At 43.9% G+C, this 20,381-nt stretch overlaps 1 protein-coding gene across 1 annotated transcript in view; it reads left to right on the plus strand.

Annotated features, from left to right (window-relative positions):
• Window positions 1-20,381, plus strand: part of MAP3K15 (mitogen-activated protein kinase kinase kinase 15) — an 80,010-nt gene that overhangs the window by 44,922 nt on the left and 14,707 nt on the right. The window contains exons 13-18 of the mRNA XM_066250566.1: window positions 1,506-1,598; window positions 4,536-4,623; window positions 6,648-6,781; window positions 9,190-9,317; window positions 13,175-13,305; window positions 13,536-13,641. Coding sequence (XP_066106663.1) covers window positions 1,506-1,598; window positions 4,536-4,623; window positions 6,648-6,781; window positions 9,190-9,317; window positions 13,175-13,305; window positions 13,536-13,641 — 680 coding nt within the window. The remainder of the gene's footprint in view (window positions 1-1,505; window positions 1,599-4,535; window positions 4,624-6,647; window positions 6,782-9,189; window positions 9,318-13,174; window positions 13,306-13,535; window positions 13,642-20,381) is intronic.

Raw genomic sequence — 20,381 nt, forward strand, 5'->3', positions numbered from 1 at the left:
CTTGGCTGGGGTCTCCTGCGCATTGTTATTAGTGAGGGAATGGGCTGATGTGTTCTGAGGAGAGGTCTGGTGCTTGCTCTTTGGGTCAGGAGTGGTGACTATTTGGGCCTGAACTATGTGGTCACACTCTTGAGTCTCACCCTGCCAGGACATCCAAGGGTGGGAACAGGTCTGAAGTAGATAGGAGTTCAGTCCCTCTTTTGCTGTTTGACCTTGGGAAAGTCACTCAGCCTCTCCAGTTCCATCAAATTAAGGGATGGACTACAGCTCTGTGTCCTTTCTCTGATTCTGAGTCCATAGGCCACTGATTGAATCTCCTGCTACCTCCAAAGCATGATCCTGTCCTAGACATGTCAATGTTTAAATTAGAATAACATGTATATCACTTTAAAGGGAGAGAATTAACTTTTAAGAACAGAGTAACATAGTTGAATAATAGTGCTAAAAAAAAGATTTCAGAAAGTGATGAACATTTTCAAAAATGTATTACTCAGTAACTAAGTTGTATGATAACACATAGTCAAAACCCTTCTGTTTATACCCTCTCATAGAGATGCCTCTTGCTGACATTTCAACCATCAAAGGGGGTGTGTAAAGGGGCCTGGGGTGAATCAGACCCTGGGACCAATGTGACATGAAGAGCATATGTTGAACATTCCCAATGCTATCAACTAACTGGGGTAGTTCCTTTACAGCTTGGTTTTCAAAACTTACTCTTGTATAACCTAGTTTTAATTCTTTTTTAATCATCTTATACTATTGCTGTTTTAACTCAGTATTTGTCATGTAATCCATAACATATGATGAATGGTCAGAAGATCTGTGGATCTCAGGAAGAGATGATTTAGAAGGGGCAAAATGGGGGCCATTGTAGGTAAATGTGGCTTTGGCCCAGTGTAGGTAAAGAACTTTCTAACAGTGAAATCTATCAGCAGATGGAGTGTGGTGATTTTTTGTCACTGGATATGTTCAAACAAGCTTAATATTACCTGTTTGAGGAGCAGTAGAGTTAGATCCAGACCTTGGGGATAGAAAAGATAACATTTAAAAGTCTTTCTTGAGCTAGAGACTATGTTTATTTCTACTTCCCTTATATGGCTACAAATACTGTGTCCTCATATTTTTGAAGCCTAAAAATTTCTTTATTTTGATAAATTACTCACAAATACCTTTCTTGTCTTTTTTGTGAAACTATTAAGGACAGAGACCATATTTTATTCCCTTTTCTGCTGCCCATAATTCCTTTTTTGCTTTGTACTGAATATGTAGTAGGTTCTTGATACATAATAAAGTCGGTTGATGAATACAAACTCAAACATAAGCAAGATAAATATCCCTATTTAAATTTTGTATAGAAATAGAAGTCAAATTTTAAGGATGTTCATTAAAACAGTGAATCTTAAAAATTTGTGAAATGGGAGAAAATCTGTTATTAGATTTTTCTCAAGATTCTAAAATTAATATAATATATATAATAAGCATTCTTATGTTTTGAATTTTTACAGCATATCCAAGTTTGATGAACAGTGTTGTTTTCTTTATGTCCATAATTCTGATGACTTTCAAATCTGCTTTTCCACTGAAGAGCACTGTAGTAGGTGAGTTATAGCTGATTCAAGTATTTACAATCTAGTTATGGTGAATTATTTTAAAAGGATTCTATTGTGAAAAACATTTATATCCTGTACTGCCTTTCCCGAAATTTTAACTATGGAAAATTATTTTTACAGCTTTATTGAGATATGATTCATATACCACACAGTTCACCAATTTAAAGTATACAGTTTAATCTTTCTTCAGTATATTTATACCTGGTTTTGCAGTCATCACCACAATCTAATTTTAGAATATTTTCATCACTCCCAAAAGAAACTCAGTATCTATTAACAGTCAGTCTCCATTTTCCCTCCAACTAGCCCTATGCAACCATTAATCTACTTTCTGTCTCTAAGGATTTGCCTATTCTTGACATTACATATAAATAAAATACAATATGTGGTCTTTTGTGATGGATTTTTACCACTAATACTAAGTTTTCGAATTCATCCATGTTGTAGCATGTGCCGGTACTTCATTCCTTTTGTGGCTGAATAATATTACATTGTATGGATAGACCACAGCTAATTTATCTGTTTATCAGTTAGACATTTGGGTTGTTTCAGTTTTGGCCATTACTAATAATGCTGCTATGAACATTTGCATGCACATTTTTGTGTGGACATGGTTTCATTTCTCGTGGAGCCACATTTAAATTATTTTATGTCTTATGGTAACTTTTTTTTGAGGAACTTCCTGACTTGTGGAAATTATCTTAACTTGTACAGTATCCTTCCCTGCCATCTCACCAAAGAATACAGAAGAAAACTTTTCTAATGAGTTCAAATCACATATATGCAAATAAACAACTACTCACATCTAGGAACTGGCTGATATGGCCCAACAACATTTGTGAGAAAGATTTATGGGCAGTAGTTGATAATTAAGCTTAATCTATATCAGAAGAATGATGAGGCCACTTTGTGCATTTCCTCCTCACACCTCCCTAGTACAAGATTTTTTTTTTTTTTTTTTTTTTTTTTTTTTTTTTTTTTTTTTTTTTTTTTTACAGAGAGAGGGATAGATAGGGACAGACAGACAGGAACGGAGAGAGATGAGAAGCATCAATTATTAGTTTTTCGTTGCGACACCTTAGTTGTTCATTGATTGCTTTCTCATATGTGCCTTGACCGTAGGGTTACAGCAGACACAATAACCCCTTGCTCAAGCCAGCGACCTTGGGTCCAAGCTGGTGAGCTTTGCTCACACCAGATGAGCCCACGCTCAAGCTGGCGACCTCGGAGTCTCAAACCTGGGTCCTCCGCGTCCCAGTCTGACGCTCTATCCATTGTGCCACTGCCTGGTCAGGCCCCAATACAAGATCTTATTTCTCACCAATGAGTGTCTACAACTTGAGAGGTGATGGTCCCACTGTCTTTAGAACTGATTAAATCATCCTGAAATATTTTTCACAGGACCAGACTTGAGTAGTATAGGGACACCTTTGAACAGTTATCTGTTAATGGAGTGACCCACAAGTCCTGTGGGAAATATTGAGGAAACAAAGAAGAAAAACTTATAAGGACATAATAAAATTAGCCCTGGCTGGTTGGCTCAATGGTAGAGCATTGGCCTGGCATGTGGATGTCCCAGGTTCGATTTCCAGCAGGACACACAAGAGAAGTGCCCATCTGCTTCTCTACCCCTCCCACTCTCCTCTCTCTCTCTTTTTCTCTTTCTCTCTTTCTCTCTCCCTCTCTCCCCCTCTCCCTTCCCCTCCTTTCTCCTCACTATCTCCCCCTCCTGCATTCATAGCTCAATTGGAGTGAGTTGGCCCTGGATGCTAAGGATGGCTTCATGGTCTTCACCTCAGGTGCTAGGAAGAGCTTGATTGCTGAGCAATGGAGCAAAGCTTCCAATGGACAGAGCATCACCCCCTAGTGGGCTTGCCTGGTGCATCACAATCAGGGTGCATGCAGGAGTCTGTCTCTTGGCCTGCCTGCCTCTCACTTAATAAAAAATAAATAAATAAATAGAATTATATACTTTTTTTTCTGTATTTTTCTGAAGCTGGAAACGGGGAGAGACAGACAGACTCCCGCATGCGCCCAACGGGGATCTACCCGGCACGCCCACCAGGGGGCGACGCTCTGCCCACCAGGGGGCAATGCTCTGCCCCTCCGGGGCGTTGCTCTGTTGCGACCAGAGCCACTCTAGCGCCTGGGGCAGAGGCCGAGGAGCCATCCCCAGTGCCCGGGCCATCTTTGCTCCAGTGGAACCTCTACTGCAGGAGGGGAAGAGAGAGACAGAGAGGAAGGAGGGGGAGTGGAGAAGCAGATGGGCACTTCTCCTGTGTGCCTTGGCTGGGAATCAAACCCGGGACTTCTGCACGCCAGGCCGATGCTCTACCACTGAGCCAACCGGCCAGGGCCTATATACTTTTCATAATTGGCTGTTGTGCAGAAAGGGATAAAGTCCAAGGAATCAGTGGATGAGACCCACATTAAAGAAGTCTTAGTTCAGTATAAGTGAAGCATTTCTCACTGAGTTTTCTAAAGAATGAGCTGCCTGTGGAAGTAATGAATTCTCTGTCACTGGAGGTGTCCAAGCACCAATTGACCAGCCATTTGGTGAGGATACCATATAGAGGTATCATGTGGATATTTGAATTAGATTATACTTGCATATAATATATTACATATAACAATTTCCAAGTAATTTTTGAGAAAGAATCATCATAAGCTCTTTTGAACAGCACAGTTATAGTCCACCATTACACATATATTTAAATCTTGTGCAGTTATTTAATTTTCCCATTAATTCAGCTTCTCCCAGTGATTAAAGAACCATGTGAAATCAAGGGAGTGGGTTAATTGTTGCATGAATTTATAAAAGCTTGGTTAATATTTAATTGCAGTTTAATGTAAGAAGGCTAAAGTAATGGCAGGGAACAAAGATGATCATAATTGGCAGCATCTTTGTGACATTTACTGTTCTAGGTTTTGCTCTTTGGTCAGAGAGATGATAACCAATGAATTGGGCAATTCAGCAGAACTAGTGGGCAAGACTGGTGGGAACACCTTAGAGGTGAGTTACAGAAGACCTAAAACATGGAAAAAGTTATTTGTTGTATCTTTGATGCTTGAAAAACTACCCCATTTTGTGTGAAAAATTTTTGTATGTATATTTAAAAATACTTATCAATGAGCTAAATATCACTATTCATGACTTTCAGAGATTAAATTTAATGCATCTCTTTAGAAAAACCTTACTTACGGATCCTCTCAGCCAAGATGTTTAAGAAAAATTAGGCATGGACTAGACTAAAATTTTCTGTTGTGCACAACCCCTGGAAAAATTTTTTCTAAGCCAATTAATAACGTTTGTGAGATTACAAGAAAGAAAAAGAGTTGGCCAACTGGAAGCAGACTTTTTCATGTATGCCTACTATGAATTTAGTTATATCTACTGCATATAATATTTTTAATATAGCAATTTCTTAATATTTTAAGAAAGTAGGATCATCATAAGCTCTTTTGAACCAGCACAGCTATAGACCACCATTACAGATATTTAAATCTTGTGTAGTTATTCAGATTTGCCATTAATTCAGGTTCTCCCAATGATTATAATTTAATGAAATTTTATTATACTTTCAAGTTAGACTGAAATGAATTCCTTGAGTCTTCTTTCAGTAAAATATCAAAGGGGTCATTTTAATAATTGAGTCAGGTACTTGAATTCTTAGCTTAGAATCAAAGTTTATTATAGAAATGAACTGAGTGATGTACTTTGAAGGTAACAGATGTGAGCAAAAGAAGGTATGAGATAAAAGCCTTTTATGGCGCAGCCTGATGATGTCTGATTTAATCATACAGTGATGGGAACCCATTAGTAATCTTAATTGTCAGGAGCAGCCCTAGAAGTATCAATAGATGGGAAGAGACATGCACGCACGCTGTTCTGTGTACTTCTGTAAATCAGCACTGTAGAGCATATGAAAAGCCAGAAGGAATCTCTTGCCGCCTCTGCTTTATATAAGCATTGCTCAGCCTAGAGTTCCATTTGTTTTAATCCTCTAAAACAATCAACTGGAATGCAGCTCTGCCCCAGCTTTTGATGAGAAGATTTGGGTAACTAAAAAGCAATCCTAATTGTAGGTCAGTTTTTGGAGTATGTGTAATGCTAGGTTTCTATATCCAAAACAGAGAAAAACCCAGCATATTTACTTAGTATTAAGACAATTGCAATTTTATGGACCTTCAGTTATTTTCTGGGCTATAGAAAGAGGTTTGTTTCCTGACAAGTTGATAAAGGACCATGCAGGAAAACACCTATTTGGGATAATAGACATGCTAAGGAAGCATTTTTAAATTGCAGCGTTAAAGTGGGGAGAAATCTCTAAAAAATGAGCCAGCTAAGTCTCTTTTTTTTTTTTTTTTTTTTTTTTTTTTTTTGTATTTTTCTGAAGCTCGAAACGGGGAGAGACAGTCAGACAGACTCCCGCATGTGCCCGACCGGGATCCACCCGGCCCGCCCACCAGGGGCGATGCTCTGCCCACCAGGGAGTGATGCTCTGCCCCTCCGGGGTGTCGCTCTGCCCCTCCAGGGCGTCGCTCTGCCGCGACCAGAGCCACTCTAGCGCCTGGGGCAGAGGCCAAGGAGCCATCCCCAGCGCCTGGGCCATCTTTGCTCCAATGGAGCCTTGGCTGCGGGAGGGGAAGAGAGAGACAGAGAGGAAGGAGGGGGGTGGAGAAGCAAATGGGCGCTTCTCCTATGTGCCCTGGCCGGGAATCAAACCCAGGACTCCTACACGCCAGGCCGACGCTCTACCGCTGAGCCAACCGGCCAGGGCCAAGTCTCATATTTTTTACATTTCTTGGGTTCCATTTCATAAAATCATGTTGTGAATATATGGGTAACTGAGAATTCTACCGCTTTAAAGTACTTAATGAAAATAGCATAACCTAAGAACTGTGATCACTTGGTATTCAAATAATGTTATTCATAAATTGTTTTTTTTGGGGGGGGGGGTTGCAGGACAATGTTTGGGCTTTTATGGGGCTTCTCCACAAGTAGTGTGCTTTTTCACCTTGCTTTTTCTTCCTTAGTATGAGTACGATTATGATCCGAATGGTAATCGAGTTGTGCTGGGTAAAGGCGCATACGGGGTCGTGTATTCTGGGAGAGATCTGAGCAATCAAGTATGGATAGCCATTAAAGAAATCCCAGACAGAGATAACAGGCAAGTGGGGCAGACCTTTCACATTTCTCCAGTCGCCACCTCCCTGACCAAATCTTATGCCCACCAATGATGTTGCAGAGGATTAATGGATGACAGCATTCTTTCATCAAAAAGAAAAAAAAAAATCAAAGTTCTCTTGGAATAAGGGTGACTTGCTTTATTCTCTGCATATTATAAATAGATTGAGAAACTGGAGCCATTTCACTTAGAGGCAGTGGTTTTCAACCTTTTTACACTGGGAGACCAGTGAAAACAGAATTATTTCGGGGACCAGTAAGGCAGAAATCATCTTGAGCATAAGCAAATTTGAATAAGATCATTGGGTCTGTAATTACAACAGGGTGGTTAACTCTTGTGCGCAGCACAAAATTTCTGGCGGACAGTCCGCTGATGGTGGTTGAAAAACACTGCTTGAAGATATGTGGATTGCTGTCATATTTTAAAAGAAAACTAGTTTCATTTCCACCCATCAACTAGGTCTGTAGTTTTATGTATTTATTTAGTTATTTGCAGATATTTAAAAGTGTGACTGGGTGCTTTAATTCACATTGTAACCATTTTAAATGGCTATCATTTACTCATGTGTCATTATAGAAAATTTAATGTGGTAAAACAAAATGAGCTTTTTGCAATACAGACTTCTTTTGTACTCTGCCCTTCGACCTCACCCATAGATTTTGTGGTTATTTTTAAAATCACCAGTAATGTTAACTCATTTCTTCAACATTTTTAGAGTCTGATTAAATGTTTATTTCTTTTTAAATTTCCCACCTAATTCTAAACAAGAATATTGCAGTATTGACTGTGAAGTGTTTTTATAGAGAGGCTATATACACAGTAATAGCTGAAGCATGAGAAATAATAGCTGTGTGCTGCATAGGTGTGGTCAGACCACATTTGCAGTATTGCCTTCAGTGCTGGACACTGATGGCCACGTGCAAACAACTTTCCATCCAGGTGGTCAGTGAATTACTAGATAGGGCTTACAAGTGATTTCTAGCAGCTTTAAGACCCTTCATCATTCATTCATTCTTTCATTGATTCACTTTTATTCATCCATTCATTTTTAATGGGGTTGTGTGTTACGATGTTTGAATTATAAGGCAAGACCTAAGATGCACTCAAGCAACTTCTTTCAAGGCTGAGGAAGATTAAAAGACTTCACTAAGGTCATGAAGAAACAAGACAAGGATTCAGTCTCTTGAATTCCTCATTCATTTTTCTGTCTCTTGTTCTCAGGATAACTAAAGTGTTGCAGTTGTTTTTTGGGGTGGGGGTGGGGGAGAAATTTCTGGCATGTATACCTCCTTCACCTGATTGTTGTAATTGTTTAAGCTTTTCATTGCTGATAGCTGTTCCTAGGATTTAGAGCTAGAAGGAACCTTAGAGACTGTTTTGTCCCATTTCCTAAATTTACAGGCTGAACTTCTGATATTGGGCACCTTCCCTGTGCTAGATTCTAGGTGGGCACTTGGGGACTGAAGGGTTACTAGGGTACTGTCCTTATCCCAGGGTGCTCCTGGCTTGATAGGGAATGCAGAAACCTTGTTTGTGAGCTAGAGTGACAAGTGTCATAATATGATTGTAGAACATAAAAGAGGAATGAATTTTCCTTGATGAGTTGTGGCAAATTTGAGAAAAGAAATCTTTGAGGGGTTCTTTGAGGGATGATTAGGAGTTTGTTTGCAGAAAAGAGAGCCAGAGCATTCTATGCTGAGGAGAGAACAGAGCTGTTATTCAGAGAACAACAAATCATGTGCTGTGACTTGAATGTAGGATATGGGGCAGTAGGGTTCTTGAAATGAGGCAAAGAATTTAAAAGATGTAGTCTGACCTAAATTTGAAGGTCTTTGTGTGCCATGTTTAGCAATATGGTCTTTATGTGAACTTGATGAAGCGAGGTGAAATGATGGTGTATATTTTAGGCAAAGAGAATGTGGTGGCTGGGGATGGAATCAACTAAGGAGGCCAGAGGCAGGGACAGGAAGGTCCATTAGGTGGCTTCTGCTGTAGTCTGGAGTAAGTCTACAGAATGAAACTAGAAGGTTGGAGGACAGAACCTTCTAGAATGCCATCCTTCAGTGCTGGTGAGAGAGGCCAACAATAGTTGGGGATTTCAGGCCATACACTAATGGTAGTAACAGCAGCAGTCACTTGCTGAGTGCCTACCACAAAGCAGGCACTCCATTGGGTGCTTGAGAAATCTGACACACTTTGGCCCCCAGCAGCCCTGTGTGGCTGGTAGTATTGCCCCTAATTTACAGATGAGAAGCTGAGTAGGCTCATGGGAGCCAAGGGATAGGCTTCCAGAAAGAAGGGATGGCCGGCAGCAGGGCAGGTATTAGTATGATGCGGACCCTAATCTCTGAGGATTTGGCAAGTGATGATGGCTTTGTTTTTCCTACTAGGCACTCTCAGGCTCTGTATGAGGAGATTTCCCTGCACAAGCACCTCAAACACCACAATGTTGTTCAATACCTGGGCTGTGTTTCTGAGAATGGCTACATTAAGGTGTTCATGGAGCAGGTGCCTGGGGGTGAGTAGTCACTGGTCTTCTGGTCTCATATTCTGAAAAATCACTGTTGGAAATAAATATACACATCATTATCCATCCTGATATTTAAAAAATGACAGACCTCCCCTGGCCAGATAGCTTGGTTGGTTAGAGCATCATCCCAAATCACAGAGGTTGCTGGTTCAATCTCCAGTCAGGGCACATACAGGAACAGATCAATGTTCCTCTCCCTCTCCCCCTCTCTCTCTCCCTCTCCCTCTCCCTCTCCCTCGCCCTCGCCCTCGCCCTCGCCCTCTCCCCCTCTCCCTCTCCTCCTCTCCCTCTCCCTCACCCTCTCCCCCTTTCCCTCTCACCCTCTCCCTCACCCTCTCCCCCTTTCCCTCTCACCCTCTCCCTCACCCTCTCCCCCTTTCCCTCTCCCCCTCCCCCTGTCCCCCTCCCCCTCTCTCCCTCTCCCCTTCTCCCTCTCCCCCTTTCCCTCTCCCCCTTTCCCTCTCCCTTTCCATCTCCCTCTCACCCTCTCCCCTTTCCCTCTCCCCCTCTCCCTCTCCCCCCTCTCTCTCCCCCTTTCCCTCTCCCTTTCCATCTCCCTCCCCCTCTCCCCCTCTCCCTCTCCCCCTTCCCCTCTCCCCCTCTCCCTCACCCTCTCCCCCTCTTCCTCGCCCTCACCCTCTCCCCCTCCCCCTCTCTCCCTCTCCCCTTCTCCCTCTCCCTCTTTCCCTCTCCCTTTCCATGTCCCTCGCCCTCACCCTCTCCCCTTTTCCTCTCCCCCTCCCCCTCTCCCTCTCCCCCTTTCCCTTTTCCTCTCCCTCTCCCCCTTTCCCTCGCCTTCTCCCCCTCTCCCCCTCTCCCCCTTTCCCTCTCCCCCTTTCCCTCTCCCTCTCCCTCGCCCTCTCCCCCTTTCCCTCTCCCCCTCCCTCTCTCTCCCTCTCCCTCTCCCCCTTTCCCTCTCCCTCTCCCCCTCTCCCCCTCTCCCCTTCTCTCCCTCTCCCTCTCTCCCCCTCTCCCCCTCTTCCCCTCTCCCCCTCTCCTCTCCCCCTCTCCCTCTCTCTCTCCCTCTCGTGCTGTCCCTCCCCCTCCTCCTCCCCCTTTCCTTTTCCCTCCCTCTCTCACTAATATCAATAAATATATTTTTTTAAGTTTTAAAAAAAGATTTTTTAAAAATGGTAGACCTTTCAGATGTGGGAGAGCATTTGTTTCTCAGAGGAGTTCTATGTAAACTTTCCAATGTCATGTAAACAGTCAATTTTTTATTTGTTAATTCAATCATCTAATATTCATTGAGGGTTTACTGAGTGTCAGCCACTGGACTGAGTGCTGGAGACAGAGAAAAGGAAAGCATAGTCTCTGGTCTTGAGGCCTTTACAGTCTAGGAGTTTAAAGGCGGTTTGGACAGGGTAGTGACTGGTTTATTAAAATGACATTACATTGCCTGGCCTGTGGTGGCGCAGTGGATAAAGGATCGACCTAGAGCACTGAGGTCGTGGTTTCAAAACCCTGGGCTTGCCCAGTCATATGGGAGTTGATGCTTCATGCTCCTCTCCCCTTCCTCTCCCTCTCCTGTCTCTCTAAAAATGAATAAATAAAATCTAAAAAAAAAATGACATTACAGCTCTGGCCATATAGCACAGTTGGTTAGAGTATTGTCCTAATACACAGAGGTTGTGGGTTCAGTCTCTGGTCAGGGCACATACAGGAACAGATCCATGTTTCTGTTTCCTTCCTCTCTCTCTGAAATCAATAAATAAATTTTTAAAATGGCATTGCAAAATAACATGTTCACGGTGAAATCGAACACCAGTGCTTTATCTACAAAATTCCCAAATGCAGCCATGGTGCAAAAGTAAGAGTTCCTCAGGTCTGGAGCCATATTGTCTCATTTGAATTGGGTCCTTCCACCTGCAAGTTGTACCTCAGGCAAATTCTTTACGTCTCTGTGACCTCAGTCTTCCGATTGCTTAAATGATTGTAAAATTGCAGTAATAACAGGTACTATGATAATTGATAGTAATAATTATTGGAGTAATATTGAGCCTCTCTTAGTGAGTTTTTGGATGGATTAAATGAAAAAAAGTGTATGTAAAGCTCTTAGAATGGTGCCTGGCAGAAAGCATGAACTCAGTAAATGTTCATTAAAATATAAGAATAATAAAATTAATAATGATAATTATGATCTCAGTACAATATAAAAACTTCAGTTAGAAATCTATATTCACTCATTCAACCAACAATTATTAAGAGCCTACTATTATATTAGGAGCCTAACTATATATATTAAGAGCCAGACAATGGGCTTGATTTTGAGGGTTACATTAAGAGAAATAAAGTTTCACCTGACCAGGTGGTGGTGCAGTAGATAGAGCATTGGACTGGGACACGGAGGACCCAGGTTTGAGACCTGAGGTTGCCAGCTTGAGCACAGGCTCATCTGGATTGAACAAGGCTCACCAGCTTGAGCCCAAGGTCGCTGGCTCAAGCAAGGGGTTACTCAGTCTGCTGTAGCCCCCAGTCAAAGCACATATGGGAAGGCAATCAATGAGCAACTAAGGTGTCGCAACAAAAAATTGATGCTTCTCATCTCTCTCCCTTCCTATCTGTCCCTCTCTCTGATTCTGTCTGTGTCTGACACATACACACACACACACACACACACACACACACACACACACACGAAGAAATAAAGTTTCTTCCTCCCTTAGGTTGCCCAAGTTTTCGCAGAAAAACATGTCAATTGCTTTTCACATTAATCGATATTCTAGGCATGAGGTTTAAGGATGACAGTAGATGTGTGCATCCTATTTTGCAGATGGGAAACTGAGGTACAGGAAGGTTTCCCCACAGCCCTGGGTAAGGGGGGAAGCTGAGGCTGGCTGATGCCTGAAGGCCTGCACAATGACTTCTGAAACAGATGATCAGAATGAAGTGAAGGGAGGTTTACTTTGGGCTCAAAGGTTCAATGTTTAATATACAGTGTGTCCGTAAAGTCATGGTGCACTTTTGACCGGTCACAGGAAAGCAACAAAAGACGATAGAAATGTGAAATCTGCACCAAATAAAAGGAAAACTCTCCCAGTTTCATATCTATTCAGTGCAGTCCGATGTGGGCTCACACATAGATTTTTTAGGGCTCCTTAGGTAGCTATCCCGTATAGCCTCTACAGACTCGTCACTGACTGATGGCCTACCAGAACAGGGTTTCTCCACCAAACTGCCGGTTTCCTTCAACTGCTTATCCCACCGAGTAGTGTTATTCCTATGTGGTGGTGCTTCGTTATAAACGCGCTGATATTCACATTGTACTTTGGTCACAGATTCGAATTTAGCGAGCCACAGAACACACTGAACTTTCCTCTGTACCATCCACATCTCGACTGGCATGGCCGTGGGCTGCTCCACTGAATACAGTGTTACATCATCATCTGCACATGCGCACATGCTGCCACATCATCCTACAGAAACTGGGAGGGTTTTCCTTTTATTTGGTGCAGATTTCACATTTCTATTGTCTTTTGTTGCTTTCCTGTGACCGGTTAAAAGTGCACCATGACTTTACGGACACACTGTAGTAGTATAATTGTAGGGAGGTTGCTAAGACAGCCCTGTCCCTATGACCTGGCATTGTGGCTTCTCACAGCGAGGACGGAGAGACCCAGTCTCCTCGGATCCTGGTCTCTGTCATCAGAGAGCTCCTCCCTCTACATCTGGGGAACAGACAACATGGGGGTGGGAAGGTATTGCATTTAGCCCAGCTACAGAGGTTTTGATGTGAGCGCTTATATGTATATTAAGACAGAACATCACCTGACTTGATTGCCCTGAACTCTTAGAAGTGAATATTCATCACCTTGTTGAGAGTTTTCTGCTGTGTTCATTTCCAGGAAGCCTTTCTTTTCTTTTGCAATCAAAGTGGGGGCCAATGAAGGAACCCGCCATCAGGTTTTACACCAGACAGATCCTGGAAGGCCTTAAGTATCTCCACGGAAACAAGATTGTGCACCGAGACATAAAGGTACTTGCTTGTCTGGGCCAAAGTGGTCTCATTAGTACATCCAAGATCACACCAGCTGCTGGCAGTGTCTGCAGACTGACCAGCTCACTGAAGGGAAAGGATTGATCATGACAGTCCCCCAAGTGCAAAGTCTAGTCTTCCTAAACACTTCAGACTATTTCTTAAGGTCCAAATCTGTTTTGGTTTTGGAAATATGTGTTTAACTGTTTAATGTTCTTCCTTTTCTCAAGGGCGATAACATTCTGGTGAATACCTATAATGGAATAGTGAAAATCTCTGATTTTGGAACCTCTAAACGTCTTATAGGAGTGAATCCATGTACAGAGACTTTTGCTGGTAAGCAGAGCAGAGCTTGGCCTATGCGCAATTGATAATTTAAGTGAAATATTCTCCCCAACTACAAATTGCTTGAACTTTGTCATAATGATGCACTTAGCCAGCGAATATGACAACAAGATAACCTTACTTCTTTGCCTTCAAAGGTTTGGTAGGTGTAGTGCTCTGTTTGAGGTTTTCTGAGGGTTTCTAACCAATCAGCAAAATGGTTAATAGCATGTAATTTGGGATCATGGGTTATTCTGAACATTATTAGTCAGACAACTTAGTAGGACAATTTATTGTTCTGCCATAAAAATAGCCTGTTGCTTGAGTGAATTCTGGCACCTTGCGCATTGATAGGATTAAGTTTGCAAGAGTGGAAATATGGTGTTGCTCTGAGTGGATTTGAGGAATTGGAGTTTCTTTTCCCGGGGTCAGTGGTGGCTTATTAAGTGTTGAGAAGGACTGGATTCACACAGTAGTCTAAAATTGTCAGCTAGCTTTCCATTTACAAGACCAATGAGTAGAATGATACTCAAAAGCTACCTATGGCCTTTTGAATTTCCTGCTTAAAAGCAGCTATAGCAGAAACTTTCATCCTTGGAAAGAAGTACTAATTTTGAATAAGTAAAGGTTTATGATCCCCAAGGTATAATAAAAAGATCACAAAGATCTTGCTTGATGAAATGATGAAACAGTGCTTGTGATTTTATAGCTCTACAGTAAGCTGTAAAAGCCAGGTGACTGTTCTGTCCCTATGGCACCAAGCTGTACAGTGGATAGATTTGGCCTTAGTGTGGGTGAGTAATATCTCAGCTTTGGAGACTTTTCTTCAACCAGACAGCTGTATGTCGACACTAGAGACCCACAATAGGGACATATTCCCTATTTGAAGGAAATCTATGCATCAGAAATGGTTTTCAGTTGTAAAGCAGGGGAGGTATGTGCACTCAGAATGGAGAAATATTATACCACGGACTCCACCATAATCTGCCAGAGGAAGAGTGTATTGAATTTTCATTCATTTTTTCTGATATAAACATACGTATGTCAACAGGTATATCAGAGTATGTATATACGTATGTATGACTGGCACATTTGTTTTTACTACCTTAATTGAAAATGACTTATATCCTCCTCTTTGGAAGCCACCAATTAGCTTTGCAGTATGTAGCAAGAGGGACTCTGATATGACAAAAAGTTATTTCAAGACATAAAACCCCCAGTTTATTTTATAATTAGCATCCCCAAGGAGAAAAAAATCACAAAGAAAAGAAATGTATAATTCACGATCACATATCACATTTTCTCAAGTAATTGGCTTAAGGAGGCATGAATTTTGCATTGCAAAATAATGCAGGGATAGTTGGGGAACAGTAAAGAAGGGGTCTCTTTTGGGGGGATAGGAAATTCCCCTGCATATAATTACTCTTTGCAAAGCAGAACAGTTCTGTAAAGAAATCTCAGCCGGTTGGTGCGGTGGATGCAGTGGGCATTTTCCACGCAAATGCCCAGAGGCTCTTGGATCCTGGAAGGAAAGGCAGAGGCTTCAGGCACCTTGTTGGCCTTAACCCTTCTCTTCCTGTGTTCCTCTGAAGGGTTTTCGTGTGTGTGTGTGTGTGTGTGTGTGTGTGTGTGTGTGTGAGAGAGAGAGAGAGAGAGAGAGAGAGAGAGAGTGTGTGTGTGTGTGTAAACCAGCTAGAACAGGAGGAAGGGCCCTGATGGCCAGGCTCAGCCCCCTTTGCTTTTGTTTATTAAAGTGTTATTTAGGTCTACTGTAACTTACCTATCGTAAAATGCACCTATTTGAAGTGTACAATTCAATGGTTTCTAGTCAATTTCCCTAGTGTGCAGCCATCACCATAAGCTAGGTTTCTAATGTTTCCATCATCGCCCAAAACTGTGTCACCTTGCAGTCAATCGCCATTCCCACCTGGCCCCCAGCCCCCAGCCTTCGACCTCCAGGCCCCGGCCCTCAGCGCTCAGCCCCCAGTCCCCGGCCCGCCCCGGCCCACCACTGATCCCCACTGTCTTGCATAGATCTGCCTGTTCTGAGAGCTCACATAAATGGAGGAGTAGCACACGTGGTCCTTTGCATAGAATTTCTTTCGCCCACACCATTTTTTCTTTTTTAACTATAAGAATATATATTTAGAAAGTGACAGAGCTAGAAGAAATAGGCTTTAGGGAACAAGCTACAGAGGCAAAAGAGGAGCCCTTGGGGCTTAGGAGAGGAAGGGTAAAGATGGGGCACAGGGGAGAGGTGGAAGGGAAGGGTGTGGGCATGCTCCCGGTGGAAAGCACTGGGTCTTCTGTCCTAAGGGCCTGTAGAAGGCTGGTGGCTTTAGGGAAGGTCTCGGGAGAATCTCAAGAGGATATTCATCAGCTCTCCAGGTGTGTCCTTTCAGGGTTGTGTCCTCCACTGATGGGTCTGTGCCAGGCGGGGCCGGGGTCCTTAATGCAGCTGGTCTGCCACGCAGTCTTGTCAGGGTTCCCCCTTGCCATAGCCTGGTTTGGCACGAGGTTTCTGTTCTGGCTGAAGTCTTCCATTGTATGGTTAGACCACATTCTGTTTATCCTCCTACCACTTAAAGGACATTGGCATTATGTCCACTTTGAGGTTTATTGTGAATCACACAGCTGTGAACACTCACAAGCCTTTGTGTTTTCATCCTTTTGGGGTTGATATGGAATGATAGACCTTGGGACAGGAGCTCTGTTCTGGTCTATGGCTGTAAACATCCTTGATTCAGATTTGGACTCAAATCACTTGCTGGCTGTGTGACCTTGGGCATGTTACTTAACCTCTCTGTGTCTTACTTGCCTCATAAGTAAAACAGAGATGCTCATAGTACCTGCTCCATGGAGCTTTTATGAGAATTAAATGAATTTTAATGTTGGTGAAGTGCTTTGACCAATACCTGATTTGTACTAAGTGCAACTGAAGAATTTTTTAAATAAATCATTTGTACTTAGAAGTCACGGGTTCTTAGAGTAAGCAGAAGCCTCGGAGAGAATTGAGTTTATGGACATAATTAACATGTTAAAGATGTTGGACTCAGGGTATAATTGTAACAGCCATTTTATTTTTGTTCCCCATTACCTTTCACCTCCTGCCCAGGACCCCAGACCTTTCCTGTGACTTTTCCAGCCATACTTAGATAACAAAGAGAAAGTCTTTCTTTTTTTAGCTTTCAGTTTCTTATTGATTGATTGATTGCTATTTTTCAGTTCCAGTTTACATTCAGTATTCTGTACCAGTTTCAGGTGTACAGAATAGTCACAGTGGTTAGAAAATCATGGACTTTACAGAATGGTTCCTCCCATGTTTCCAGTTCCCACCTGGCCCCATACGTAGTCACTACAATATTAGTGACTATTCCCTATGTTGTACTGTACTTTACATCTTTATATGACTGTTCTCTATCTACCTATCTGTACTTCTTAATCCCTTTGTCTTTTTCTATTTTTCTTTTTTTTTTTTTTTTTTTTTTTTTTTTTTGTACTTTTCTGAAGCTGGAAACAGGGAGGCAGTCAGACAGACTCCCGCATGCACCCGACCGGGATCCACTAGGCACGCCCACCAGGGGGCGATGCTCTGCCCATCTGGGGCGTCGCTCTGTTGCGACCAGAGCCACTCTAGCGCCTGGGGCAGAGGCTAAGGAGCCATCCCTAGCACCCGGGCCATCTTTTGCTCTAATGGAGCTTCAGCTGCAGGAGGGGAAGAGAGAGACAGAGAGGAAGGAGAGGGGGAGGGGTGGAGAAGCAGACGGGTGCCTCTCCTGTGTGCCCTGGCCGGGAATCGAACCCGGGACTTCCGTACACCAGGCCAACGCTCTACCACTGAGCCAACCGGCCAGAGCCAACCCTTTGCCTTTTTCATCCAGTCTCTCAACTTTCTTCCCCTCTGACAACTGTCAGTCTCTTCTCAAAGAGAGTCTTAGTGGCACCTTGAGAGGCACACACAGTCTGCATGCAGTACTTGGAAGGGTCTGGCTACCATCCTCGTCCACGCTCTGGTCCTCATTGCGGGGGCAGACTCCCCCCGCAAGCCTACTGTCCCAGCAGCGGGCAGTACCCGAGTCAGGGTGTTGGCCGTTTCTCCCTCCCACCCCTCTTGCATCTGGACCAGCTGCGGGAGGAGGGGAAAGGGCCACAGCACATTTTCACTTGACTCACACTGGTCCAGGCTGGCTTTCTGTGCTATTATTACTCACACTTTCTGGCTGGGTCTCTTTGACTGTAGCTCCCAGGCCCTGGGCAGGAAGATCCTGTCCTTTAGCTGACTGTACCCCGCCCAATCTTTTACCCCTCACATTCACTCCTCTACGTCTTCCTGCTGAGGGATCCACAACTGCCTTTGGGCAGGATTCCTTTTTAAAAGACCCTAAAGCATTATTTCTACTTCGGGCCTCGCATCTGGGATCTGGGGTCCATGCATCTTACCGTTGTCACAAGGGCACGGTGATATCTGCAGGCCCTATAGCTCCTCACACTGTTGCTCTAAGCTCTTTTCTTCTTGTGGGAGCCAGCTGTCGGTGCAGCTTACCTGCAGGGGACACATAATACGATCTCTGACTGGGCCCCCAGAGAGCTTGTAGCAGCTTTGGATAGGAAGAAGTGGGGCCCTCCCACCAGGCCCACCGCTTGAGCAGGGCAACTGGGGTGGCCCCTGGGGCCATGAGAAGCTATACCTTACTTTTCATTTCTGTACTTCATTAATACTAAATTTTGAAACTGGGTTCTAACCTTTTCTTGAAGGGCCCATGGAAGATCCTACACATGTGGCTTCCTTTCAAGTGTGATTATGCTGAGTGGATGTTGAGTTGCTTGATTTGCCATGAGTACACACCCTTCTGAGGACAGCCTTTCCCCAATTCCTTTAAGGAGAGAGGTTAGACCTCCCAGCACAGTTCTATCTAAAGAAGTCACTTTCAACACCCCTAATGTCCAGTCTTCACTCTTTCAACCGTTTGGGCCCCTTGATCTGGGTGGGAGGCCCCTGGGCAGGTTCCTGTGGATTTTCTGGTCACCTTGTTCAGAACTTGGCACCGATGGCCAGGTGAACAGTGTGGGCACACCTTGGGTGGGGAGTGCGTTTAGGGAGGATATGAAGCCCTTCAGGGAGACAGCTTTAAGGCAAGCAAATTTCCCAGATTTCTGCTATATTCACATGCTTCCCGTAGAAGCTTCACTGGTTTTCTTGGAGCAGCCTTTGCTACAACCCACAGCATGCACATCACCCGGGGATAACGCCTTGACTTTTTGAAATTGTCACATGGCTCCACCTCTCTGTGGGCTATTTACAGGGAGTGGATGGTTGCTCTATGAATACCATAGTAAATAAAATAGAGCACCCAGGTTTTCACTGTTGCTCTATACCTTCCAGTCATAAGGAAACATGTCACATTATTGCTTTGGTAATCCCTTGCATCATCTCTTATTCAGACAGCTTTTCTTTCACTTGCGCTTCTCTTGGATTTATTAAATAGATCGGCAATATCATGGTACATAGGTCCAAATTTGGAGGCAGAGACCTGGGTTCTAGCTTGAGCAAATCCCCTGGCTGTTCTGAGCCTCAGTTTCCTCAGATGAGAAATGGGAATAACAATAGATAGTGCCTCCTTTGCCTGGCCTCACGGAGTTGTGAGAGTCAGATGGACAATGGGTCTTGGAGACATTTTTTAAGCCATTGAGTGCTAATTGGAAGTCTGATGCTGTAGCCAGCAACCTCCACAATGCACCCCCCACCAGTGATCCCCACCTCCTGGTACTCGCAGCCTTGTATAATTTCCTCCCCTTGAATGCAGGCTAGACTTAGTGACTCACTTCTGATGAATCAGATAAGGCAGAGTGGCGATGTGTGACCTGGAGGCTAGGTCAGAAAAGGTAGTGGGGCCTCCTTCTTTCTTGTTCTTTCTTGGATCACTTGTTCTGGGGGAAGCTGTGTCTTGAGCTGCCACATGGACAGTCCCACTAGTAAGAAACCAAAGCCTAGCCCTGGCTGGTTGGCTCAGTGGTAGAGCGTCAGCCTGGCGTGCAGGACTCCTGGGTTCGATTCCCAGCCAGGGCACACAGGAGAAGTGCCCATCTGCTTCTCCACCCCTCCCCCCCTCCTTCCTCTCTCTCTCTCTCTCTTCCCCTCCAGCAGCCAAGGCTCCATTGGAGCGAAGTTGGCCCAGGCGCTAAGGATGGCTTTATGGCCTCTGCCTCAGGCGCTAGAATGGCTCTGGTTGCAACAGAGCAACGCCCCAGATGGGCGGAGCATCGCCCCCTGGTGGGCATGCCAGGTGGATCCCGGTCGGGCACATGCAGGAGTCTGTCTGACTGCCTCCCCATTTCTCACTTCAGAAAAATACAAAAAAGGAAGGAAGGAAGGAAGGGAGGGAGGAAAGGAAGGAAAGGAAGGGAAGGGAGGAAGGAACCAAAGCCTTTACCAATCCCCACTGGAGTGCATGCGTTTAGAAGTGGATCCTCCAGTCCCAGTTGAGCCTTCAGATGATCTCCACTCCCACTGACATCTTGGCTGTGGTCCAATGAGAGAGCCTGGGCCCAGTCTCTCTGTCCCTGGATTCCAGCACTTACAAACTGTTGAGATCCTAAGTGTTGTTTCAAGCTGCTCACTTTTGTGGATGTTTATTATGTAGCAATAAACAACTAATATGCATGTCATTGCTAAGTCCCTGCCTTTAGAAAGAATGGTGTTCACTATGATTCCATATAAAGAAAATCTCCCGATTTATCATTAAGCAGACTGA

Source organism: Saccopteryx bilineata, chromosome X (assembly GCF_036850765.1).
Source record: "Saccopteryx bilineata isolate mSacBil1 chromosome X, mSacBil1_pri_phased_curated, whole genome shotgun sequence".
Taxonomy (NCBI): Eukaryota; Metazoa; Chordata; class Mammalia; order Chiroptera; family Emballonuridae; genus Saccopteryx; species Saccopteryx bilineata.